Source organism: Tachyglossus aculeatus (assembly GCF_015852505.1).
Source record: "Tachyglossus aculeatus isolate mTacAcu1 chromosome 12 unlocalized genomic scaffold, mTacAcu1.pri SUPER_6_unloc_1, whole genome shotgun sequence".
NCBI lineage: Eukaryota > Metazoa > Chordata > Mammalia > Monotremata > Tachyglossidae > Tachyglossus > Tachyglossus aculeatus.
In genome coordinates, this window is record NW_024044828.1 from 11,817,311 (window position 1) to 11,843,785 (window position 26,475).

Below are 26,475 nucleotides of genomic sequence, written 5' to 3' on the forward strand. Positions count from 1 at the left end.
TGCGGGCCCCGCTGCGGACGCCTCGCTGGTTGCCATGGTCACCGGCCGGGCGTTCCCCTCTCCCTCCCCCGCACAGTGTTGGGGGGGGGGCGGTCACTCTCAATCATCAATCGTATTTATTGAGCGCTTACTATGTGCAGAGCACTGTACTAAGCGCTTAGTACAATCAACCAATCGTATTTATTGAGCGCTTACTGTGTGCTCGCTTCGGCAGCACGTATCATCATCAATCGTATTTATTGAGCGCTTACTGTGTGCAGAGCACTGGACTAAGCGCTCGGGAAGTACAAGTTGGCAACACATAGAGACAGTCCCCACCCAACAGTGGGCTCACAGTCTAAAAGGGGGAGACAGAGAACAAAACCAAACATACTAACAAAATAAAATAGAATAGATATGTACAAGTTAGAGTAATAAATCATCGTCATCATCATCAATCGTATTTATTGAGCGCTTACTATGTGCAGAGCACTGTACTAAGCGGTTGGGAAGTACAAGTTGGCAACACATAGAGACAGTCCCTACCCAACGGTGGGCTCACAGTCTAAAAGGGGGAGACAGAGAACAAAACCAAACATACTAGCAAAATAAAATAAGTAGAATAGATATGTACAAGTAAAATAAATAAATAAATAGAGTAATAAATCATCATCATCATCATCAATCGTATTTATTGAGCGCTTACTGTGTGCAGAGCACTGTACTAAGCGCCTGGGAAGTACAAGTTGGCAACACATAGAGACAATCCCTACCCAACAGTGGGCTCACAGTCTAGAAGGGGGAGACAGAGAACAAAACCAAACGTACTAGCAAAATAAAATAAGTAGAATAGATATGTACAAGTAAAATAAATAAATAAATAGAGTAATAAATATGTACAAACATATATACATATAGACAGGTGCTGTGGGGAAGGGAAGGAGGTAAGATGGGGGGATGGAGAGGGGGACGAGGGGGAGAGGAAGGAAGGGGCTCCGTCTGGGAAGGCCTCCTGGAGGAGGTGAGCTCTCAGTAGGGCCTTGAAGGGAGGAAGAGAGCTAGCTTGGCGGATGGGCAGAGGGAGGGCATTCCAGGCCCGGGGGTCGATGGCGGGACAGGCGAGAACGAGGTACGGTGAGGGTAGGGTATACTAGGGTAGGGGCCGTCTCTATATGTTGCCAACTTGTACTTCCCAAGCGCTTGGTACAGTGCTCTGCACACAGTAAGCGCTCAATAAATATGATCGATATACTAAAATTGGAACGATACAGAGAAGATTAGCATGGCCCCTGCGCAAGGATGACACGCAAATGCGTGAAGCGTTCCATCTTTTTGGTTTTGTTCTCTGTCTCCCCCTTTTAGACTGTGAGCCCACTGTTGGGTAGGGACTGTCTCTATATGTTGCCACCTTGTACTTCCCAAGCGCTTAGTACAGTGCTCTGCACACAGTAAGCGCTCAATAAATACGATTGATATACTAAAATTGGAACGATACAGAAAAGATTAGCATGGCCCCTGCGCAAGGATGACACGCAAATTCGTGAAGCATTCTATCTTTTTGGTTTTGTTCTCTGTCTCCCCCTTTTTAGACTGTGAGCCCACTGTTGGGTAGGGACTGTCTCTATATGTTGCCAGCTTGTACTTCCCAAGCGCTTAGTACAGTGCTCTGTACACAGTAAGCGCTCAATAAATACGGTTGATTGATTGCAGAGCACTGTACTAAGCGCTTGGGAAGTACAAGCTGGCAACATATAGAGACGGTCCCTACCCAACAGTGGGCTCACAGTCTAGAAGGGGGAGACAGACAACAAAACCAAACAATTTAACAAAATAAAATAAATAGAATAGATATGTACAAGTAAAATAAATAAATAAATAGAGTAATAAATATGTACAAACATATATACATATATACAGGTGCTGTGGGGAAGGGAAGGAGGTAAGGCGGGGGGGATGGAGAGGGGAGGAGGGGGGGGAGGAAGGAGGGGGCTCAGTCTGGGAAGGCCTCCTGGAGGAGGTGAGCTCTCAATCAATCAATCAATTGTATTTATTGAGCGCTTACTGTGTGCACAGCACTGTACTAAGCGCTTGGGAAGTACAAGTTGGCAACATATAGAGACGGTCCCTACCCAACAGTGGGCTCACAGTGTAGAAGGGGGAGACAGAGAACAAAACCAAACATATTAACAAAATAAAATAAATAGAATAGATATGTACAAGTAAAATAAATAGAGTAATAAATATGTACAAACATATATACATATATACAGGTGCTGTGGGGAAGGGAAGGAGGTAAGGCGTGGGGGATGGAGAGGGGTAGGAGGGGGAGAGGAAAGAGGGGGCTCAGTCTGGGAAGGCCTCCTGGAGGAGGTGAGCTCTCAATCAATCAATCGTATTTATTGAGCGCTTACTGTGTGCAGAGCACTGTACTAAGCGCTTGGGAAGTACAAGTTCGCAACATATAGAGACAGTCCCTACCCAAGAGTGGGCTCACAGTGTAGAAGGGACTCCCCACAGTTAACGCAATTTCGCGGGGGCGGGCAAGGCCCCAGGGTCACGTGACCCGTCAGGCGGACCATTCATTCACTCATTCAATCGTATTTATTGAGCGTTTACTGTGTGCAGAGCACTGTACTAAGCGCTTGGGAAGTACACGTCGGCAACATGTAGAGACGGTCCCTACCCAACAACGGGCTCGCAGTCTAGAAGGACCACTCATTCATTCGTATTTATTGAGCGCTTACTGGGTGCAGAACACTGCACTGAGCGCTTGGAAAGTACAATACAGCCAGGAACCCTGGACGCGTGCGGGGCCTGGCTCCCCCCTCTAGACTATAATGGGGCAGGTTTATATTGTACAGTGCTCTGCATACAGTAAGCGCTCAATAAATACCATGTATTGATGATTAGTGCGGCAGAGGCCAACATGGTAACTATAATAATAATTATGGTATTTGTTAAGCGCTATGGGCCAAGCACTGTTCCAAGCGCCGGGGTAGATACAAGGCAATCAGGTTGTCCCACGTGGTGGTGTCTTAATCCCCATTTTACAGATGAGGTACCCAAGGCCCAGAGAAGTTAAGTGGCTTGCCCAAAGTCACACAGCAGACAAGTGGTAAAGTCAGGATTAGTACCCAGATCCTCAGACTCCCAAACCTGTGCTCTTTTTACTAAGCCACGCTGCTTCCCCATGGTGCTGGAAGGGTAAGGGTGGAGGAGTCATCATCATCATCATCAATCGTATTTATTGAGCGCTTACTGTGTGCAGAGCACTGTACTAAGCGCTTGGGAGGTACAAATTGGCAACATATAGAGACAGTCATCAGTGGTCACGGAATAGACCTGGTAGCACGTATTTGCTGGGCACCAGGGGTGGATTTGGGGGATGATTGCTGTTCCTTGTGTCCCACTCTTAAGTAACCCACAGTGTGGTTGGCAGGGCTAAACTCATTAAATGATTTTGGGGTTCAACTGTTGGTCTGGGACCAAAAAAAAAAAAAAATCTACAAACCATCAGTAAAATTTGAAAACCGTGTTTTAAAATCAACTACCCCAACCCAAAGGTGCCAACTCAGGAGAGGCAATAGGATGATTAGCCTTCTTTCCTATGTCAAATCTGTGTCTTTTCACCTAGATGCCAAGTGAAAAGTTGGCTATGTGATCAAATGATGATGATGGCATTTATTAAGCGCTTACTATGTGCAAAGCACTGTTCTAAGCGCTGGGGAGGTTACAAAGTGATCAGGTTGTCCCACAGGGGGCTCACAGTCTTAATCCCCATTTTACAGATGAGGTAACTGAGGCCCAGAGAAGTGAAGTGACTTGCCCAAAGTCACACAGCTGACAATTGGTGGAGCCGGGAAAGAGGATGGGTCTGGGAGTCAGGAGAGGTGGATTCTAATACTGGGTCTACCACTTGCCTTTTCTGCGACTTTGGACAAGTCAGTGCCTCAATTTCCCAATCTGTAAAATGGGGGTTAAATACCTGTTCTTCCTCCTACATCGATTATGAGCCCCAGTTACTTCATGATCTGATGCAATCATGTCCTAAACCCACACCCCATACTCAGCAGGGGTTCCAGGGCCTGTTCACTGACCTCTCCTTTCTCCAACAATAATAATAATGGTTATTTATTAAGCACTTACTACGTAACAAACACTGTTCTAAGCACTGGGGTAGATACAAGGTAATCAGGTTGTTCCACATGGGGCTCACGGTCTTCATCCCCGTTTTACAGATGAGGTAACAGGCACAGAGCAGTTAAGTGGCTTGCCCAAGGTCACACAGTAAACAAGTGGAGGAGCAGGATTAGAACCCACATCCTCTGACTCCCAAACCCATGCTTTCCACTAAGCCACACTGCTTCTCTATTGTAATAAGGCAATTTTCCCCTCATTGTACAAGGATATTTCCTAGGCTTGCTTGAAAGGCTGTCCAACCCAGATGAACTGTTAAGTATTATCTCCTCTATTACTGCAGGCTGTTTTTAAATCAACCTTGGCAAACAAATGAGTAATACCTTTGTTTAAAAGAAAGGTAAGCAAAACTGAATCCAAAGGTCAGGCAGATAGAATGATTTAGGAGAGTTTTCGTAACACTCAAAATTCCATCTTTGTTTTCTGCTATTCTGAATTTCTGTTTGGTGCTAAGAGGACAGGTATTTTCTGGCTTGAATTAATCATGATTTTCTTCTGCTAAGGTGGAGGCATTGATAATGATTGGGATGCAGTAAGTTTATATTTAATAATAATTACGATGTTTGTGAAGTGCTTATTATGTGCTGCTGTAATAAATGCTTAGACACCCAACATCAGATATTTTTCATTGAAATGAACTGTTGAGTTTTTTTTGTACTATTTGTTAAGCTCTTACTAGGTGCTCAAGGTCTGTTCTACACGCTGGCATAGATACAAGATAATCAGGTTGGACACAGTCCACGTCCATATAGGGCTCACAGTCTTAACCCCCATCGTAGAAATGAGAGAACTGAAGCACAGTGAAATGACTTGCCCAAGGTCACACAGCAGACCAGTGGCGGATCCTTCTCACTCCCAGACCCGTGAACTAAGCCACACTGTCAGTACTGCATATTGGCCCAGAAATATTTAGTTGAAGTGGAAAAAGCAGAAAATGATGATTAATAGAAGAGTACCAAAACGTGGAGATGAAAAATTATATGGACTTAGAGGAATTGGGTATTCAAGATCAAAAGTGAGGTTCTTGATAAATGCTCTCTTTCACACTCAGTTCTGTCATAACATGTATTTTCATTATGTGTTTTGGCAAGAACGTTGTTAGGGGATTAGGGCACATTCATCCAACAATGTGAGCCTGTTTGCCTACAGCAGACCTGTGCGCATGTGCACCTGTATAAGTGATCTGGACCACTGAGAACTGCAGTTTTCCTTTACAAGCTATATAAAGTGGAGGTATTTAATTTATGACGGGGCTGGGGGAAAATAAAGTCATATTTTAAAAATTAGTACAACACACCAATTTCATTTGAAATCATTTAAATATTCCCACCAGCTGAAGGAATTTAACATGTCCACTGGTGAATTGCGGAAAGGGAAGTGGACAGAAAAACGTTGGTGAGTTTGTTACTTTTCACTAGTCAGGCTATATGAAGACTAAAAACATGAATAGCATAAAATTACTTTGGTTCATTGAAACCTATATTAAAAAGGTTCACCTTCATGACTATTTCAAAGAAAGTGAATTTGGCAAACTTAAAAAGCTTATACAAAGACACTACAATAATAATTAATGACGATTACTATGGCATTTGTTAAGCACTTGCTCTGTTTTGGGCACTGTTCTAAAAACTGGGTTAGATACAAGTTAATCAGTTTAGACAGTCTCTGTCCCTCACGGGGCTCACAGTCTAAAATTGAAAGGAGGGGGCTGTTTCCCATTTTACAGATGAGGAAACTGAACCACAGAGAGCTTAAGTGACTTGCCCAAGGACACACAGCAGACAAGTGGTGGAGCTGGGATTAGAACCTGTAATTTCCAGGTCTGTGCTCTTTACACAAGGCCACACCGCTTTCCTGATAACTGATTGTTAAATTTCATGTGGCCACAGCTTTCTGATGCGGAGAATGTTTTCAATAACCTGTTTCAGACTTCAGAATTGTCATCTTTAGGTTAAATTTTTTGTTGCAGCTGTGTACTTGGATCAAACTTTAAATCTAACACATTTTCAGGTGAGCGTCAAATTTTACAAAATCCCGTATTAAGTGCTTTAAGGAAACCAGCATTTGCCACTTTATTTATATAACTAGCCTGACTGTAATTACCATTATGTAATACTGAAAAGGCTCCTCACTATCTAGGAAAAGAGTGTGAGGGGACTACCACAAATGATCTATAAAGAATTTCTGGAAAGCTGCTAATATATCCGATTTTACCTTTAACCTTGCATGGTGAAATTTCAGTAGTAATCCACCTGACATTTACCAAAGTTAAAATAAAATCCCAAAGCTTTAGTGCTAAAGTCTTAATTTTCTCTTGTTGAAAGTGGACGGTTAGTCACAGCTTCATTTTACCTAGACCTTCTCATTTTTATAAATTTACCAGAATCTGTAGTTATATTCTTTGCATGGGAGAGGAATCATTGCAAAGGAAAGAAAAGGGAGGGAAATTATCATCATCAATCGTATTTATTGAGCGCTTACTGTGTGCAGAGCACTGTACTAAGCGCTTGGGAAGTACAGATTGGCAACATATAGAGACAGTCCCTACCCAACAGTGGGAAATTAGTACTGATGAAGACCAGAGATGCCTCCCGTCTAAAACAATCTATTTCAATACAGTGTGCTTGAAAACAGATTTACAAGCCGACTAAAGCCAGTTATCACTCAGTGCAGGTAACAGAGAAGTCTGCACACAACTAGCAAGTCGTCATAATTCTCTTCCTCTTCTCTGAATATTCACAAGGAGTTAAGGGAGTTGTGGACTACATCCTAGGAAGGTGTGGCCGAGGAGAACTGATCCAGATTGTTCTGCAAAGATCTTTCACCTGAAATCCAAATTATTCAGGCAAAAATAGAGGCCTTTTTCCTTAATTTATGGAATAATGGCCCTTAATTCTCTTCTTTGCTTTGCCACCATAGACATGACTGAATGCAACCCCTACACAGGAATCTGGTTTTTTGTTTATTTTTGTCCAATTAGGCTACTGTGGAAAGTCCACCCCAGCCCATCAGCAATTCTCACATTTCAGTAAAACCCAGCCCTGGAACTCTTTATTTCCGGTGAAAACCGAGACTCTCAAGACCGTTTCCTAGCACTATTTCTCAAAAAGCAGTGTTCCTGGAAAGAAAAGCTTATGCAAAGGTCTTGGTGAGAATATCTTCGTGCTGCTTTTGGTGGACGGTGCCAATTCCTACCGCAGGGGCTGGTAAGGAAGGTCGGCTCACGAGACGCAGCTGAAATTAGAAAAGGGAGGGAAGAGGAGATACTTAGAATAGATCACTATAAACTTAATCATAGCTTCCGTTGCCAACGTGGCACAATATTCTTGCACTGTTCAGAATCACTAATGTTTTTCTTTAAAAACAGTTCTGTGCACAGAACAGCAAAGTCTAGTAGATACAGCAAGAATCTGGGAGTCAGAAAGACCTGGGTTCTAAACCTGGCTCTTCCTCTTGTCTGCTGTGATCCTCGGAAAGTCACTTCACTTCCCCATGCCTCAGTGATATCCCCCGTAAAATGGGGATAAATACTTGTGAGCCCCATGTGGAACATGGACTGTATCTAACCTGATTATCAGGTACCTATCCCAGTGCTTAGTACAGTGCCAGGCACATAGTAAGCACTTCACAAATATCATAAAAAAGAACAAATTGCCTTAGATATTGGCAGTCTTGAAGATGGAGGAGTGCTGTAATACTTTGCAACCAAGCAGATGTATCTTTAGCTCTAGAAAACAAAGGGTTGCCTTGACATCATGTCTTAAGCAACTACAATTTCCTGCCCTAATGATGGGGTGCCACTGAGCAGATAACTGAAAATTCAAAGAATCGTTTATTTGCGTGGAGGGGGAAAAAACCCAACAACTGTTCTTTAAACCTCTGGGTTATGTTGTGTATCATATTGACTTCAGAATCATTTAGGAACCTGTAGCTAACCACGTGGATTTCCTCAACCACCACCTGGAGAAATTCAGCTTCAGGCAAACATCAGAGTCTTTGTGTTCCCAGAGAGAAATCTGAGTGTGTCTGACTGTGAGCCCATTGTTGGGCAGGGACCGTCTCTGTATGTTGCCGATTTGTACTTCCCAAGCACTTAGTACAGTGCTCTGCACACAGTAAGCTCTCAATAAATGCAGTTGAATGAATGAATGGTGCCTGATCCGGGAATGCGTCAGCGCCTCTTTAGGAGAATGGTGGATGAAGGAGGAACGAGGACGACGATAGCAATGATGAAGCCCAAAAAATGTACATAGGGTAAGATTCGTGTGATGAAGACATCGACATAAAGAACTGACTGCATTGTAACGTGGTACATTTCGTTGTTAAAACATTTTAAAATAATATCAAGATTAGAGTAAACATTACATAAATCTTAAAATCTTAAAAGACGTTTTACTGTGTAAATAACTGCTCCATTCCTAAAGCATCTGATTTGGCGGGTTCATCTTATTTTGGGGGAGGTCTTAATTTCAAAAGAATCTGGAAAGCTTTGGTTTGTTTCCTGATTCCCAAACCATTTTGCCCTTGAGAAACTGAGTAAACATTCTGCAGTGTAAATAACGACCTGAGATGATCACCTGCATCAGCCTCCTTCCCAATGCCCATTTACCATATTTGTGGGTCAGGAAGTGCTGGGTAGGCAAGGGATACGTAAATGTTTATTTGTAAGCTTTACAAACACTTGCCCACCCTCACACAGTTGCAGTTTGTATAAAGCATAGGAACATGGGAGGTTTATGAGTATGGATGTGCTACAACTATTACCCAGATGGTCAGAGTCCTTATTTTCCAAAGATAGCCTGCACTGGAATAATCACACAAAGAGGGAAGATAACCTGGCAAGAAGGGCAACAGAATAATGCTGCAGGCCACTCTTCTTTGGCTCCAAGGAAAACAGAACTTACCTTACAGGCTAGTTGTTTTTCAAATCTTGGTGACACAAAGAACCACGGGCCCATGTTCTGAGGTTCTTCTTGGCTCCAAATAAAGTCTGAGGAAAGCAATTGATTTCAATCAATCAATGGTATTTACTGACTGCTTACTGTGTGCAGAACACTGTACTAAGCACTTGGGAGAGTACAATACAATGGAATTAGTACACATCTCCTTCCTACAAGGGGTCTTCATCAGAAGATTGTGGCTAAACACACAAATATCCCCTTCTCCTTTCCCTCTCCAGAACAAGGTGGTTTTATTTTCTTTCCAAAGTTAACCCTCTATTGCAGGCATCAGAACCTTGGCTTACCATGTGACCCTGGGCAAGTTCATTCATTCAGTTGTATCTGAGCGCTGACTGAGCACTTGACTAAGTGCTTGGGAGAGTACAATATAATAAAGTCACGGAACGTTTTTATATCTCAGTTTCCTCCTCTGCAAAACAGGGAAAATTTATACCTGCCTCTCTGTCCCTCACAGGGATGCTGTGAGAGCAAAAAAGTGAGCTAAATCATGTGAAAGTGTGTTGGGAATTAAAGCACTAGATATCCTCTACAATTTGTCCTTGAGAAATTTGCAAATATACAGAACTCTGTGATTACCTTCAACCTTGTGGTGTTTTGGATGTATTATCCTTACTTTACAAGCAGAGGAAGTTCAGACTCGGACGATGGAGTAGCTTGCAAATGTTTTCCTCACAAGCCATTCCCACCCTAACATCAGCGTCTCCTACCTTTAACATTTTTGTATTTGCTCATTTCCTGCTGCAATGCTTCCAGTGGGAAAGGACACAGTTCTTCTACTCGGATGATGGCTGATTCATGCTTCTTCTCCAAGGATTCTCTCTGCTTCATTAGAGCGTAGAAATGCTTGCCAGAACAGAATACCACCCTCTTCACACTATTGGGTAAAGAAAGGGAAAGGATGGTTTAAAATGCACTGCTTTTAATAATAATAACAATAATAATAATTATGGTATTTGTTAAGTGCTTACTATGTGACAGGAACTGTTCTAAGCACTGCAGTAGATACAAGGTGATCAGGCTGTCCCATGTGGGGTGCAGAGTCTTAATCCCCATTTTACAGATAAGGTAACAGGCACAGAGAAGCGAATGGACTTGCCCGAGGCCACAGAGCAGACAGGTGGGGGAGCCGGGATTAGAACCCATGACCTTCTGATTCCTAAGCCTGAGTTCTATCCACTATGCCATGCTGCCTGCCAAGCCTGCAGGTTAGCAACAGATCTAGGCCTGAGGAAATCTTTATTGATGCAAACGCCAGCATATTCATCAAGACGGTAGTGTACCAGCTACTTGCAATTGCGTGCAAGCGGTTGCAATCAGCTGCCATTTCAGTAGGCTCTGCCACTTGCCCGCTGTGTGACCTTTGGCAAGTTACTTAACTTCTCTATATCTTGTTTCTTCATCTGCAAAGTGGGGATTAAATACTACTCTCCCTCCTATTTAGCCCAATGAGGGGCAAGCCTGCTGTCCAATCTGATTATTTTGTACCTGACCTAGTGATGATATATTATTTATTATTATTATTTCCACTCCTGATAATCAGGTGATAGTCTCCATTAGCATGAAAAAACTTCCATGATCATTTGAGGCACTTCACAAATATTACCACACCCTCCGAATTTTTTTATTGCATATGATAGCATTAAATTGGCCTACCCCATCCTCAGTCTAATTTCTGGTTTGTTCTGGCAAAAAGGTTTGTTCTGGTAACTTTAAAACTAAAGGCTTTTTATATTATAAGAAACTGTTTCACAGTTATTTGTTTTCTTCTTAAAAAACAAAAATCACAGTCCACAAAAACATGCCTCCTGCCCCAAATCCACAGACTACTGAACACTAGGACTTTTGAATTTTCTTGTCCTGAAATGCACTGATTATCTTTATACATTTAGAATATTTATGCATATGGTGTGCTCGTGTGAATATAAATATTACTTTTTAGGATCCACAGATGAATCTCCAATGACGGGCCTGAATGTTGTCCCTGGTGCCATTTCTTGAAGACTGGACACAGCAGCCTAAGGATGAAGGGGGAAAAAAAAAGAAAATCTTAACCTGCTACATTTTTGTGACTAAAACTGTAACAGTAAAAAATGCAACAGTCCCTCCTTTTACACTGGTTCGCTTTATATTTGTCCTTTCTCTCTGGGTCTGGAACACAGTCCCATTTTCGTTCTGTAAAAGAGAGTCCATTTTACATGGATTTTGACATCTCCGAACAGAGGTTTACTGGATTTTTATTTGGATCCATGAGCACAGAACAGCTTTGAAAATGCTCATGAGTCCCCTTCAAGAAGAGGGAATTTCGATAACCTGAGGATCAGCTTTTTGTTCTAAATTTGCCCTTATCCTTTACCTAAATGATCACTCAAACACTGCTTCTCACCTGTTCTTCCTCCTAGACTGTGCGCCCGATGAGGGACAGGGACTGTGTCTGACCTGATTATCTTGTATCTACTCCAATGCTTACTACAGGACATGGAACAGAGTGAGCATTTAACAAATACCAGCACGTTATTAGTAGTAATATATAAATCCTTTGTCCCCCTGCTATTTGGCCTTTTACTACTAATTCTCTAATACTGCACATTCAAAAGAGGGCGACCTGAGTGAGGGGAGAGAGGGGGTGAAACTTGAATCAACATAGTGGTACTGGGTAGAAAGCTTCATGTGGCAAATTAAAACCAATGCCAATAATGAGGTTTTTAGATTTCTATGGATTTCAATCATCTGGGTTACTCCTGTCCTCCTTTGCCATGGTAACAAGCAAGCTGCATTTCCAAGTCTGCTTTAAGGTGATGAAAGGAAAAGCAATTTTCTTTCATTATTAAAAATTGGTGGGGGGGATGCTGTACTGAAATTAAGAGAAAAAGAAGAAGGAAATAGAAAGAAGAGATAAAGAATAGAGGGTGATTTAGTGGGGGAGTTTTCCTACTTACAGGGAACCTGAGGAGCATTTTAGGGGAGGCAACAATCAGGGGCTTCCGGAAGTTTCTGATCATCTGCCTCCGGAGCAAGTGGAAATACTGGGCTGGTGTTGTTGGGTGCACTGCAAACATGTTCACATTGTCTCCGTCCACTCCCTCTTCCACACTGTCACACATCTGGCAGGAAAAAGAAAAGACTTTTTTTTAAATCCCATTAGTCCTTGTTTCACCCATCAGAAAAAAGTTTCATCAGTTTGCAAGCAGAAACAGGTTTCTCTTCTCATTCTCTGTATTACACACAAAAAAATAGTTAAAGACGTAAGCAGAATTTTGCAGACTGTGGCTCATAAGCCATTAATTGTTGTACTTGTTACTATATACCAGGCACTGCACTGTGCGCTGGGGTGAATACAAGCAAATTGGATTGGACACAGTCCCTGTCCCACATAGGGCTCACAGTCTTAATTCCCACTGTACAGATGAGGTAACTGAGGCACAGAGATGTGACTTGCCCAAGGTCACCAAGCTAACAAATGGCAGAGCCAGGATTAGAACCCAAGTCCTTCGGAATTCCAGGCCCACGTTCTATCCACTAGGCCACACTGCTTCTCTGGCCACTTTGCTTCCACCAATTGTGTCTCTCCCAGATCAATGGTTATGAATTGGTGAGAGACACTAGAGTAATGTGAAGAAATGAAAACCTGGAAAACAGTAATAAAATTTAAAACTGAACTCACAGGGAGAACACACATTATGGGAAGACTCAGTGTAGCTTGCTCTGAACTCAGAAAGCGCTCAATAATTACCACTGAGTGATTGATCTCGACTTTCCATGGCATGCCATGGAATTTAAAGTCATACTGAATTTTTTAATATGCATATGTAATTTATTTTCCCCTTTCCTGAATTAGCATTTTAATTGTGCTTTAGACCAATGACCTCCAGGAAACTTTTCCTTAGGACCACAACAAGGTATTTTTAGGGAATTAGGGAAAGTTCATCTGACAAAAAAAGCCTGCCAGGGTATACCATGCTGTAGCATCAAAAGAAATGTTTTATGTGCATGCATGATTTTGGAACAGGTAGGCATTATAGCTCAAGCTTTCTTAAAGCAGGGTTTTCCAAGACCGTAAAACTCCGGCACTACAAGAGGCCTGGGTGCACATCGATCACCTAGGCAGAAAAACCTTAGGAAAATTCCAGACTGTGTGGAGGCACACACCTATTCTCAGATCTGAATTTATGTTTACGAAATTCAGGCCCAAATCCTGCATTTTCCACAGTCTTCACGTGACCTCTTAAAATGATAGTGTGAGAAGCGGCTTGCAAGTGCTTTGCTGATGTAGTTCTCAAAACTGGTTCACGGATCCCTTCAGCCCTGAAGGAAAATGTATGTTTCTAAAGCAAAAGGAGGCATGGAAAAAAATCCAAAGTAAAATGGACACCAAAGCCACACTTCCCAATGGGCAATTCTTTTCCTCAAACCACAGGTTTCTCATTTCTCCACAGGCTCCCAAGTCAACATTGCATAAGTCATTCCTGGATAATGTCCTGTGCAAAACCAGCAACTTAGAGAGAGGCTCTCATAAAACTGTTCAGCTAGAGGGATTGGAAAACTAGGTTGTGGATTTTTAGGGTCATATCTAATGTAACTGGATTTCTCACACCCAAATCAATTGGGATTAAGTGCTAAAAATAATCCAACATTAAATATTAAGTTTTTCATAACATTTTCACCACCACAAAGTTAAGCCACTTGGCAAATACATTCTGATTTTACCTCAGATAATTGGTTTACATTAGTGCAGTTTTCTGATGAAGTGTCAAAATGGTCACTTACCAGGAACCAATCTCTATCTTGGAATGTGGTACCTGGAAGATTTGGTCATTTTACATGTCAGATACTTTTTTACTACAGGATTTTACTTTCTCCCCACTTTGCAAAGAATCTGGAATTACCTTGGATACCCCAAAGTTAGCTTCTGCTCATCTCTTGGATGAATGTCATGACTGCTCCTTGCCACACCCTCACCTCAAAACCAAAATGTGGATATTATTTAAGTTTGGGAATGAGGTCTTAAATCCTAAGTTAAAATGGTTGCCTTAACATTGTTACGTTTACAACAAATAAGTTTGATGTTGAGTATCTGTTTAACCATTTCGTCACTTATTAATTCTATAAAAGAGTAATACTGCTGTAGAATCATTTACCAAAGAGGCATCTTTTCGTTTTTTTAAAAAATAAAAAATAAGAACCCACATTTAAAAAAAATTAAACTACATTTTTACCCAAACTTTTTAAAAAGTAAAATGCAGCAATTACCTCCAAATTATATTTTTTAAAACTCAAAAACGCATATCCTACCTATAATTCAGAACTTAAATTCATAATGATTTAAGGAGCTCTTGATGCTACAAGTCTGCCAGTAGCAAAATAGCAAAAAAAAAAAGGAAAATTGAGCCATTATCTAGATTTTCTTACTGTCCTGTCTTAGTTTTTCCAAAATATCAAATAAAATCTTTTAACCAAGGGCAAGTGTTTCAAGCCATCTTTCAGTTGTTTCAATCATATTTATTGAGTGCTTACTGTGTGCAGAGCACTGTATTAGGTGCTAGGGAGAGTACAATATAACAGAGTTGGTAGACAAGACACCTGCCCACAATGAGTTGACAATCTAGAGAGGGGGAAGGCAGGATTATAAATCAAGTATGGTTACGTACATAAATGCTGAGGGGATGAGAGAGGGGTGAAGAAAGGGAGCAAATCCAAGTGCAAGGGTGATGCAGCAGAGAGTGGGAGAAGAGGAAATGAGGACTTAGTCAGGGAAGGACCTTCCCTGATCCCCCAGCTCTCAGTTACTTGAAGCAAAGGATCCCCTGGGGACAGTGGTCCTACAGGGCTCAAAGCCTCAAGTGCATGCTAGGCCTACCTGCAGGAAGCGCTCCATTCGGCAGGAGGAATGATCAGGCCCAGCACCATCGTAGCCATGAGGAAGAAGAATCACAATGCCACTCTGTAGGAGCCACTTAGATTCACCTAGAATAATAGTTTTTTGATACTTGTTAAATGCTATGTGGCAAGCACTCTCTGCCAAGTGCTTGGGTAGCTACAATACAACCGGATTAGATACAACCCTGTCCTACATGGGGCTCGCAGTGTAAGGAGTAGGGAGAACAGGTATTTGAGCCCCAGTTTACAGATGAGGAAGCTGAGGCACAGAGATGTTCAGTGACTTGCCCAAGGTCACAACAGCAAGTAAGTGGTGAAGCCAGGATTAGAACCCAGGTCTCCTGACTCCCTGCCCATGCTCTTTCCACAAAGCTGCACTTCCAGCTGTAGAAGAGGGGATGAGGGATGAGAGCTGTTCCTTGCTCAGCACAGGCCAAAATGAGGTTTGACCCAAATGCAGATGCACCAGCAAAACAGCAAAATAAACACCCTCCCACCTCTGCCTCCCAGAAGTCGGTCTGAAGTAGTGAGGTCCAGGCAGAGGAAGGATTGACTACCCAGGGTTTCTTTCTGCATCCCTTCCCAAGCTGCACTAAGGGTGGTGGTCCCCGCTGCCTTCTTTACTTATGCCACTGCAAACATGCATCCATTTTAAAGTAAAATATCTGCTCTCCCTTCCTACTTAGACTGGAAATCCAATGAGGGACAAGGACTATGTCCAACCAGATTATCTTGTATCTAGCCCAGCACTTAGTGTGGTGTTTGGCTCACAGAAAGCACTTAAATACCAATTTTTTTAAAGTCTAACAATCGTAACTATAGTATCTGTTAAGCATTTGCTCTGGGCCAAGCACTGTACCGAGCACTGGGGTAGATACAATACAGTCATATTCAATGCAACCCAGGTCTCCCATGGAGCTCACAGGCAAAGGGGAACGCAGAACAGAATTCCATCCCCATTTACAGATGAGAAAACTGAGGCAAGTTAAATGGCTTGCCCAAGGTCATACGGCAAACAAGTAGCAAAGCTGAAGTGCCCATTTTAGAGTCTGTCTGCATGATGTGGGAATGCTGACCATACTCACCTCCAGAGATAAACGTGTCAAATATGATCTGGGCGCCGTTAAAGAAATCGCCAAATTGAGCCTCCCAGAGAGGCAATAACTTGGGACTCTCGATGCTCATCCCATATTCAAAACCCAACACGGCCTCTTCGGACAATGGGCTGTTGCTTACCTAGTGCAGAAAAATGGCACCATGGCAGGAGGAGGAAAGCAAATACAGAGAAACACTTCTCTAGGAACTATGAGAGAATAATGAAAATTCCAAAACTGGACCAGTTAGTAGAAGGCAGGAGTCCTTTTGAAAAAGAGAGAGTTAAAGGAAAGCTGTTTTCCCATATAATTCCCCCAGTCCCATGTATAAACACCAAGCAGGCAGGTCAACCCTACAAGTTAACTTCATGGTTATAAAGAGAGAGGGGAAAAAAACAGGTGAAGGGTTTGTTAACTGCCTTCTGCCTATGCAAGGACAATGTACGTGTCATAAAACACTTTGTAAAATCAAAAACAAAGGACTTCTAAGAAAAATAACAGCAATCGTGGTACTTGCTAAGCAAGTGATAGGTGCCAAGCACTGTACTAGGTGCTGGAGTAGATAAAAGAGAAAAGCTTACAGTAGCATCTGGCTGACCCCATACATAGGAGATATATTTATTTTCTTCAGCTTCATTTTGAGAGCTTTTTATATGGTTTTTATAAGGAGGACATAATCATACTTAGTCATGAGTTCATTTGCATTTCCAGAGGCTCTGAAGACAACTTCCTGGTTGATCATAGACTAAATACTTTCACAAAAGAAAAATGTGACGGGCTCTGAGAATAGAAATCTTGCAAGCCTTCCCATCTGTCATTTGTCTGCTGTATTGACCTTGGGGAAGTCACTTTTCTCTGTGCCTCAGTTACCTCATCTGTAAAACATGGATTGTGTCCAACCTGATTAGTTTGTATCTATACCCCATCAGCACTCAGTTCAGTGCCTGGCACACAGTAAGCGCTTAACAAATACCATTAAAAAAAAAAAAAAGCCCATACAGAGATAGTTATAAGGAGCTGCCCCAAGCTTAAAGTCAGGATTTGGAGGAATAAACCAGAGGGAGAAAAATACATATTAAGGGCCAATTACATAATGTCGTTCTATCAAAGTGTAGGGATTGATCAGAAAGCCTATACAGAGAGAGAAATTCTACTCTGTACAAAAAGTTCAGAACCAGCACTCCGGGAAACCAAGTCATAGAGCACAGACTAGCGACCCATCCTACCTCGAGGAAGCCCTTCTGTTCAGGCGACATGTGGTTCAGGGGGATGAAGGTGTCATTAGTTTTCTGACACACCACCATGGCGTGACGCTGACTGAAAGTTCCCCGGCCAACATCCTGACCACTCAGACGGACATTAAAACCTCGAGCAAGCAAAGACAGAACAAAACCATATTCCCTTAGAGAGACCATACAGTAATGATGGCTGAAGGGAGATAAAGGACGATGGTCACGAAGGTTGGCGAGAGGCAAATCTGCCCATGCTAAGAGCCCTTCTTAGGGCAACATGCCGAACGCATGATAAGAGGATATAAAGCTCCTCCGTGTAATCACAAAACATAGCTTGGGTCCCTGGAACCACAGTTAATGGAGAGAGGAGAAGCCCAAATAGTCGGCCCATGTACATCAATTTGGGGGAGTTCAGAGTTTAATCTGGGCAGCTCCAGTCAGGGTTGGACCATCAGGGAAAGATATTAAAGAATTTACATTTCAGAGATGACTTATTAAAGATTCTTTCTGCCATCCGAGAAGAAATTACATTTGAATCAACTACTCCAGTTAGGGAAAAAGGAGAAATATCAGGATACCTCACCAAAATCAGAGGGTTTTAGCAAGATAATATCCATTTTACAGGCTGAACACTAGTTTTTCTACACTAGCTGAACAGACTAACAGAGAGGTGCCTCTTACCTTGAGCAAGTAATGAGCCCAAAGCCAAAGCTTCTGCTGTGGCCCAGTCCAACTTCACCCCCTCCTTCACTTTCTCTATTCTGGACTGTGTAATGGGAGAAGAACAAAAAAACCAAAAATTTTCATTTAGTTTCAGTATGTTTGAGTCTTAGCAGATACCGGCATTTCATAATTTACAGAGCGTGATCTGTTACTATTATTACGCTTATTGTTATTGTCATCCCAAGCTAAGGAAATGGAGAACATTCAGGGATGTCAGACGACAGTCAGTCGATGGTACTTAAGTGAGCAACTACTGTGAGTGGCTTAATAACTCAAGTTTAATTTTAAACCAACTTTTTTTAAACTCAAATAAAAAAGATCCTCCTCTGTCCCACCAGGTCTCAAAACATTGGGAGTGCAAACAGATCAAACGGATGGTGTGTCAACAGATTTCAGAGCTTAGAACAGTGATTTGCACAGAGTAAGCGCTTAATAAATGCCATCAATATTATAAAAAGAAAACGGAGACTAGGATTAATAGACAAAACTGATAAGCTGGTATCTCTCTCCAGGCAAATTCACAAAATGGCAATGGCAGGCCCAGGCGCCCTGCCCGTCCAAGAGTAGGCCTCACCAATCCACTATGCAGGACATGCCAACGTTTCAACAATTTGGGAAGCCAAAGCCAGCCTCGGCCAAGACAAAACAAAAGGGAGACACCCTCTGTGGCGTGAATTGGCCCCTCAAAGGGCAGAGAGACCTACCTGAGCGTACATCTTCAGGAGGTGGCTGTGCATCTGGTGTTCCTCGGGCACCTCCACTGACTTCACGCCAACAAACTGCAGGAGGTCGATAGGCACGCCGGTGTCCCAGGTCGTTATCCTGGCAGATGGCTCCACCAGACCTCGCCAGTGGGCCTGCAGGTTGGTGGCAGGTGGACTGTAGAGTGTCATGTTGGCCAGATGGTCATTCAACTTAGTGTAATAGGAGGTCTTCAGTTCAGCTACCTCCTCTTGGGTCATGAGCCTGTGGGCTATGAGGTGCTCTGCGTATGTGTCTGGGATACTCTTCCGGGATCTGTCCAGGTAAAAGGGAAACAAACTCATTCTACATGCATCTTCTACTGCATCTTAATCAGCTATCGGCAACCCTGACAGACTACAGGGTGGTATAGGTAGCAGGGCTCCCACTAGTTGGAAACGGGAGTAGAAAGTCCAAGTGATAGAGCCAAGTGAGGCATCTTGACTGGAGGAATCTTCTGCACATCATACAGACAAATCAATTCTGTTTCTAGTTTTCCTCCTCTGTAAAATGAGCTAATGACTTCTTGGCTGCCTAGCTGGGATTTTGGGAACTTTGGGGAGGTAATTACCAAGTATCCAGAAAACACTATAGCTAGGGGGTATGGACCGGTTAACTGGATCTTAATTATCAACCTACCTGATAATCTTGTACATGGCTGGATTGGTAAAGAAGGGCTCATCCAGTTCATTGTGGCCCCACTGGCGGTAGCACAGCAGATCCACAATCACATCCTTGCGGAACTGTCGCTGGTATTCGACAGCCAGCCGGGTGGCCCGGACCACCTCCTCAGGGTCGTCCCCGTTGACATGAACGATAGCGCACCCAACAATCTTACCTGCAGTACAGAGAGAGGAATTGAGGCCATCTGGCCAGTCACAGACATGGACTTCTGCTCCCTTCTTCATATCCAAAGATCTACTGGTTGGAGAGCATGCCATGGTGAAGTACCACTCCCTCCCATCATTTCCCAAAAACAGACTTCCTGGAAGAAGACAGGGCTCCTCAAAAAAAGAAAACCACAAAAACAAAACAACACACAGAACCTAGATTCACAAAGCCCTAACAACCGCAGGCCCCAGGGACTCAAACTAGAGAGGCAAACGCAGAGACAGGCTTAAAGCTTGTCATACAGGTGCCGACCAACCTTAATGCAGACAATGAAAATAATAATAATAATAATAATGGTATTTGTTAAGCGCTTACTATGTGTCAAGCACTGCTCTAAACGCTGGGGTAGATACAGGGTAATCAGGTTGTCCCACGAGGGGCTCACAGTTTAAATCCCCATTTTACAGATGAGGTAACAGGCACAGAGAAGTGAAGTGACTTGCCCAAGGCCACACAGCAGACAAGGGGCGGAGTTGGGATTAGAACACACGACCTTCCAACTCCCAAGCCTGAGCTCCATCCACTACACCATGCTGCATCAGAAATCTAAAATGTGGTGTCCCCAAGGCAATGGCAAGTAAAGTTTGTCATGGTCAGTTTTTTTTGAGTTTGAGATTCGATAGTTTGGATACAGGGCTCTGCCAATCCTCAAACATTCAGCCATACAAATGCAAGCTAGGTCATAATATCTTAAGCTTGTTATAAACAAACTTAAGTTCTCCTAAGACTCAAAAAATAGGGAAGTGAATGTCCAGGGATGGCGGGCCTTCTGTGCATGTAGTATGGACATATCCCATCTTTATCTCAACCTAGAGGATTCCTGCAGCTTCTGGATTAGAGGAAACAGATAACTGGTAGCTCAGTCCCTCTTGTCCCAGATTCTCCCGCCTTAAACAGGATTCTAAATCAAGGCGGTGGATTCCCTGTTAACTTTATTCTCCACACAGCAAGACCGGCTAGGGAACACAGCCCCCGTTGTCATTGGCGATGAGTTGCATTCTCAAAAGCTATTGGTCATTTCTAACGTGGAGGTCTTGTCATAACCAGCTAGAGAGTCAAGACCGCTCAGTTCAATTATGTTCAGTTTGGCATTTTTGAACTTTCTTCATCATCCTATGGAAGACGGAAATGCACTAAAATGTTCAATAGCCTAAGAAGGCCCTTCTGGAATAGCCCTTCTGCATGCACCCACCTGTCTCACTCTCTCTCTGGGGTACATACCAATGTCACTACTATATAAGGAAGACCGTCCTCTTTCTGCTGGAGTCGTGTAACCAAGCTGGTTATTAACAATCAGATGGATACTTCCACCAACTCTGAAATGTGGGAGATTAGAGAGGGTAAACGTTTCAGGAACAATCCCTTGACCACAGAAAGAAGCATCACCGTGAACCTAGATTATAGAAAAAAGAATGTGATATATTTAACTGTTAGGGTGGAATTACAGGATTAAAAATACCCTTTTTAAATAAAACCCCAGATATGAGATTTTACTGAATAGTTAAAGTGCACTCGGAGGTTTAACTCCACCTTCTCTCCTTTCCCTACATGAGAATTATGGTAAAGGGACCCTTCTAATCTCAAAACCACTGGTTGATCCACTCACCCTGTCCCCTCCATCACTGGCACACAGGCATAGCACATCTATAATCTACTGCAGACACGTGACTGAACACAAGATCACTCAAACAGCAGGAACAGTTAGCGGAGAGAAATAGACAGCTCTAGCGAGGGATTCATAAAAAAACAGCTTGAGAGACAAGGAACCTGCCAGGCAGTAACGATGGATTGCTCAATGTCCCTTTCCCTCCCTTTTCCTCCCCCTCACTCCCCACACCCCAAATACAGCTTGTTTGCCTGACATCATCTAGCCTGCAATGCGACTGCTAGCTGGTACTGCCAGAAGACAAGAGTGCAGGGCAAAAGACATGGTGGGAAGGCAAATGGGTGGGAGGAGAGGATCATTTCTCCCCCATATGAAGGGAGAAAGAGGCTTTAAGGAAGAAATGGTAATGATATAGAAAGGTGGCAATACTGAAGACACACCGCCCTTTTGCTTTAGCACACCTAAGTCCTTTCAGGTAAGTCACTAGGTGATGCTTTGAATCAGGCCAGTGGCGGAGACACTGCGGGGACAGAACAGACAGGGGAAACTGCAGGAGAATGGAATTGGAGCTCGCCCATCTTCAGGATGAAAAGCAACCGATTACTGAACCAAGAAGAAAAAAATGTAAGGTATGGTTAACCAGAGAAATCAATGTGGCTGCACTAACACCCAAAGGCTGGAAGTGAATGAAAAGCCTTTGGAATTGAATGATGTTGTTCTTCAAAGTGCCACCTGCCTCTTTGTCCAGTGAAGAGGCTCAGGAGGGTGGATTTCTCACAAACCCAAAAATTCTAACTGCGGTGACCTCACTCCTGGAGGAGGAGAGGGAGGGAGGATACAGAAAAAAAAAAACACACAATCTATCAGAAACAAAACCAAACAAAGTCCCCCGCCGCCCCCTCCAAAAGAATGTTTTGGTTCATGAAGGGAGTTCTCTATAAAGTAGACCGCTGACCTGACTGGATGAGATCCATTCATTGTAAAATGCAGAAATATCCACAGATCTTGCCCTCCAGACATTACAGCCCCTTTTAAAGGCTGGGAGAAAGAGAATGCAGGGAGCAGATTGAAATCCCAGAAGTGTGAGTGAACCCACATAAAGTCAATCTATAGTCCTGACTGAATGTCCACTGGATGCAGAGCACCATACTTGGGGTTGTGGGGAGTTGTTGAGGAAGAATAAAATTTGGTGTCAGCCCTTGAAGAGACTACAGTCATTCAAGCCCCATCCACTGCTGCTGCAACAACAGAGACGTTTGGAGCTCTGCAGCAAAATCTCCACAAACCTCTCATAACTCTCATTTTCTGTTTGAAAACAATGCTCTAAACTAGCCACCTGCTTTTCATGGTATTTGTTAAGTGCCCCCTCTAAAATCTCCGGCTCTGTTCTGTTCTCAGCTTGGGAATGAAGAAGTTGGAGAGGTTTAGCAGAGGGCATAGCCTCCCACCTACTCCCTTAAAAAAAAAAAAGCCAACCTGCAAGAGCAACTATTGTTCATTTCTTTGGTTAACATCTTGTCATAAAACTGAGTCACTTAATCATAGCCTTGTGATTCTTGGCATTAAAACATACAAATCTAATTTTATTAAAAGCATGCTCTTCATGCAAATGTTTTGGTGATGAATGTACACAAGGGAATAAAGCACATAGTTAAAAATCCAGCAGGCCAGAAAGGGAAGCTTAAAGCCCCTTTCAAGAATTAGTGGGCTACTACTGCTGGAGCTTATAGAACTAGTCTGGCAGTTTGGGGGCAACGATGCTGCTGAGAAAACTCTCCCTCTGGTTCTTTAAGATAGGAGTCTAGGGCCTGTTGGTGGAATTATTCCTTTGTGGGAGCCTAAGGAGAGGCAATCTCAATCTCAGAGATAAGCGGGTCCCACTGTAAATCTAAAAAAAAAACAATACCCTGAACTGTACAAAGGAGCAAAGAGGAAGCCAGAGCAGCCATAGAACCTGCGGAATTAGCTGTGCAGCAGAAGGGAAAAATGGAAGGACAACTGGCCACTCTGTAAGGATGTTATTTGGTTTTTTTTGTGTGTTTTTTTTTTTTAAAAAAGGTTTGTTCCCCCCCCCCCTTTTTTTTTTGTAATCATCTGTGGTCATGATCCCAGATAAAAAATGAAGTTATTTTCAACTAAAAAAAACCCAAACGAAAAACATAGAAGCCATTTTAGACAGGTCAGGAGAAGTCATTCCTTGCTCCCTGAGTTTCCTGAAGATTATCAATCTTGCCTTGGGTCACAAAGAGAGAGTCCTAGTCTTCGGGGAAATGTCTCTGGACAAAGAGCTCATAGCTGAAGCACCACCAATTCATCAAGAGCCATAAGAACAGATAATAAGGGTTCGATTCCAACAGGAAACTGAAACACCTGGGTAAAATAGGGACCGAGATATTTCAGAAGGATATTCTATAGCAAATAAGAATGTGTGGCACAGGAAGACAAACCTCCTATTTCTGTCACTTTTCCCTAAGTCAAACTGTCTCCATTTTCATTTGGCACAATTCAGGATTTAGTGATTCACCAAGACAAGGACAAATCAAATAGAGGGGATAGCAGAGAAAGGCCCCTGCCTGCAGAAAGAGGAATTGTGTAGCTCTGACAAAACAAAACCATGCTTGCATGGTTTCAGTGTGACAGAAGACATCTGGAACAAAAGCAGAGACCAAATCAGGGCAGCACACCACTCCCTCCTGACTTCTGACTAAACTCTCTTCTCCCCACCAGGCTCCAGAAGAAAATTGAAATATCTGCTCATTTTCCTGGGCACATCCAAGCAGCATCCCTAAACTGTTGTAATTCAGGGAAATGACATATTTCTTCATGAGAAGCAGCATGACCTAGTGGAAAGAGCACAGGACTGGAGGAAGAGACCTGGGTTCTCATCCAGGCTCTGCCACTTCCCTGCTGTGGGAACTTGGCCAAGTCACTCAATTTCTCTGTGCTCCAATTTCCTCATCAGTAAAATGGGGGTTACTCCCTCTTAGGCTGTGCGTCCCACATGAGACAGGGACTGCATCCAGATCTGATTATCTTGTATTTACTCCAGTGCTAGGCACGTAGTAAGCCCTTACACATCACAAATATTTTTTTTTTGAAAGAGGCAGATGGATGAACAACACAAATTCACAACTCTGGTGAGTTGGAAAACACGCTTGGAAACCCCAGATGGAAGTCAATTTCTTGGAGATGGGTCCTCAAATATGGTGCTGACAGTGTTAAGAGGTGTCTTCTTTTAGTAACCTTCTTCCCCCGGTCCAGATTCATCCTCTTCGAAAACAATCAACCCTCTCCTTATGTGTCTGTCGACAGTCTCCTCCCCGTGATATTTTTGGATCGTGAGCCCCTTGAGAACCAGGGACCAGGTCTTATTACCCATTTTTCCCAGAGTGTAGTACAGGGCTTAATAAATACTGTTATTACTACTGCTATTAACCCTGACATTCTCCTTTGGCAAAAGAAAGAGAAGTTCAAGGTACCTGTAGGCAGATTACTTTGTCCCCTGGCTGAGCAGAAACATCTAGGGAATAATCCCCATCCAGCCGGGACTGTTGTCTCCCACGGGTTTTGCCGACCGCCACCGGGTTGACAGCTTCGAGGTGGGAGGGGTTGGGCAACATGGTGACATGGAGAGGCCGGTGAGATCCAAAGTCCAGATCCACGGAGGAAGTCAGGTGGGACAGAACGTCTCCGATGGCAGAAAAGTTGTCAGGAAATTCACTCAAACCTCGCATTTTTCGGAACATCAGCTGTTCAGAGCAAGTATGTACAGGTCACACTCCCACAGTGTAAGCTTTAATAGCTTTTCATGGGTGGAGACAGTGGGCTTTTATTATTGTTGAGCACAGATACAAGCATCTGGAGATGCGATTCACACCCTCAAATATATAGATACTGGAATAATGAAGTAACTGCATGTTATATATAGTTCACAACGCAATAGACATTTAAAATTAATCAAAAATGAAGCGCATAAGGTGATCGCTTAATTCTTTGCTCTTGATACTTTGGGGAAGTCAGTTTTCACTGGCATACACACAAAAACACGTTATATTACGTTTACTTATAGCTTGACCCAATAACAGTCCCCCTTCATATTCAGCAATTACAGTTTCTTTTGTTTAGGACAAACATCACCCCAGTCATAATAATAATAATAATAATAATGGTATTTGTTAAGCGCTTACTATGTGCAAAGCACTGTTCTAAGCACTGGGGGGATACAAGGTGATCAGGTTGTCCCACGTGGGGCTCACAGTCTTAATCCCCATTTTACATATGAAGGAACTGAGGGAACTGAGGCATCCTCCCAGCATTACTATGAGATTCAAGGCAAGTTAACATAGAAAGTGAGGCACAGATGTTTGTGTACTGTGTCCCAAAATCACAATGAACCATTGGTGAAGCCTGGAATACAATCTAAATTCCCCAGGCCAATGCTTCAAACACATAGATGTTCTTTACTGTCTCATAGCCACTGCACTGCTCAATGCACTTTGTTGATCTAACGTGATGGATTTTTTTTTTAAGGTTTAATTACTTCCAAAAAATTTGTCACCAAACCATACTAAAAAAAATTATCAGTCGTAGATAGTAATAAGAAAATTGGATTAACTTGAGACCTCACTAATGTCCCAGCTATTAATCTTTATTCTACAGTGAGTCCCAAAGTTTACAGAGATTTGTAAAACAGGTGGATTATAGAAATGCCCAGAGATGAGAAATAGAGATCCAACTGTTTGTAAAGCTGTCACTTGGACAGTCTTCTTGGGATGAAAGGTAGTGTTAGTATTGCTTCTGTAATAAAACAGCATGGCCTAGTGGATACAGCTCGGGCCAGGGATTCAGAAGGACCTGGGTTCTAATCCCAGATCCACCATGTGACTGCTGTGTGACCTTCAGTAAGTCACTTCACTTATCTCACTTGCCTCAGTTATCTCAACAGTAAATTGGGGATTGAGCCTATTAACCCCATGTGGGCCATGGACTGTATCCAACCTGATTAGCTTGTATCTACCCCAGCACTTAGCACAGGGCCTGGCACAAAGTATGTGCTTAACAAATATCATTTTTAAAAATGCACCCTCTTTAACGGGACAAAAATATCTAAAAAAGTTAGGGAATCCACAACTCCCTAGTACCTTCATCAAGTTGTCCTTTCCAAAGAAAAATTCATC

At 42.9% G+C, this 26,475-nt stretch overlaps 1 protein-coding gene and 2 non-coding genes across 3 annotated transcripts in view; 2 read left to right on the forward strand and 1 right to left on the reverse strand.

Moving 5' to 3' along the window:
- The first annotated feature begins 1,206 nt into the window (after positions 1-1,206).
- On the forward strand, positions 1,207-1,313 carry LOC119921182. Its single transcript, XR_005448488.1, has one exon. It is a non-coding gene; the product is annotated as a U6 spliceosomal RNA (small nuclear RNA).
- A 123-nt stretch (positions 1,314-1,436) lies between these two features.
- LOC119921194 lies at positions 1,437-1,539 on the forward strand. The gene has a single exon (XR_005448499.1). It is a non-coding gene; the product is annotated as a U6 spliceosomal RNA (small nuclear RNA).
- Positions 1,540-7,125: 5,586 nt separating this feature from the next.
- DHTKD1 (dehydrogenase E1 and transketolase domain containing 1) overlaps positions 7,126-26,475 on the reverse strand; it is a 30,669-nt gene continuing 11,319 nt past the window's right edge. Inside the window, exons 5-17 of the mRNA XM_038741173.1 lie at positions 24,778-25,047; positions 20,914-21,085; positions 19,441-19,639; positions 18,765-19,077; positions 18,019-18,103; positions 17,332-17,471; positions 16,097-16,247; positions 14,992-15,098; positions 12,074-12,238; positions 11,070-11,152; positions 9,845-10,011; positions 9,081-9,166; positions 7,126-7,410 (exon numbers count right to left, since the gene is read on the reverse strand). Of these exons, the coding sequence (XP_038597101.1) occupies positions 7,309-7,410; positions 9,081-9,166; positions 9,845-10,011; positions 11,070-11,152; positions 12,074-12,238; positions 14,992-15,098; positions 16,097-16,247; positions 17,332-17,471; positions 18,019-18,103; positions 18,765-19,077; positions 19,441-19,639; positions 20,914-21,085; positions 24,778-25,047 (2,040 nt within the window). The 3' untranslated portion in view covers positions 7,126-7,308. The remainder of the gene's footprint in view (positions 7,411-9,080; positions 9,167-9,844; positions 10,012-11,069; positions 11,153-12,073; positions 12,239-14,991; positions 15,099-16,096; positions 16,248-17,331; positions 17,472-18,018; positions 18,104-18,764; positions 19,078-19,440; positions 19,640-20,913; positions 21,086-24,777; positions 25,048-26,475) is intronic.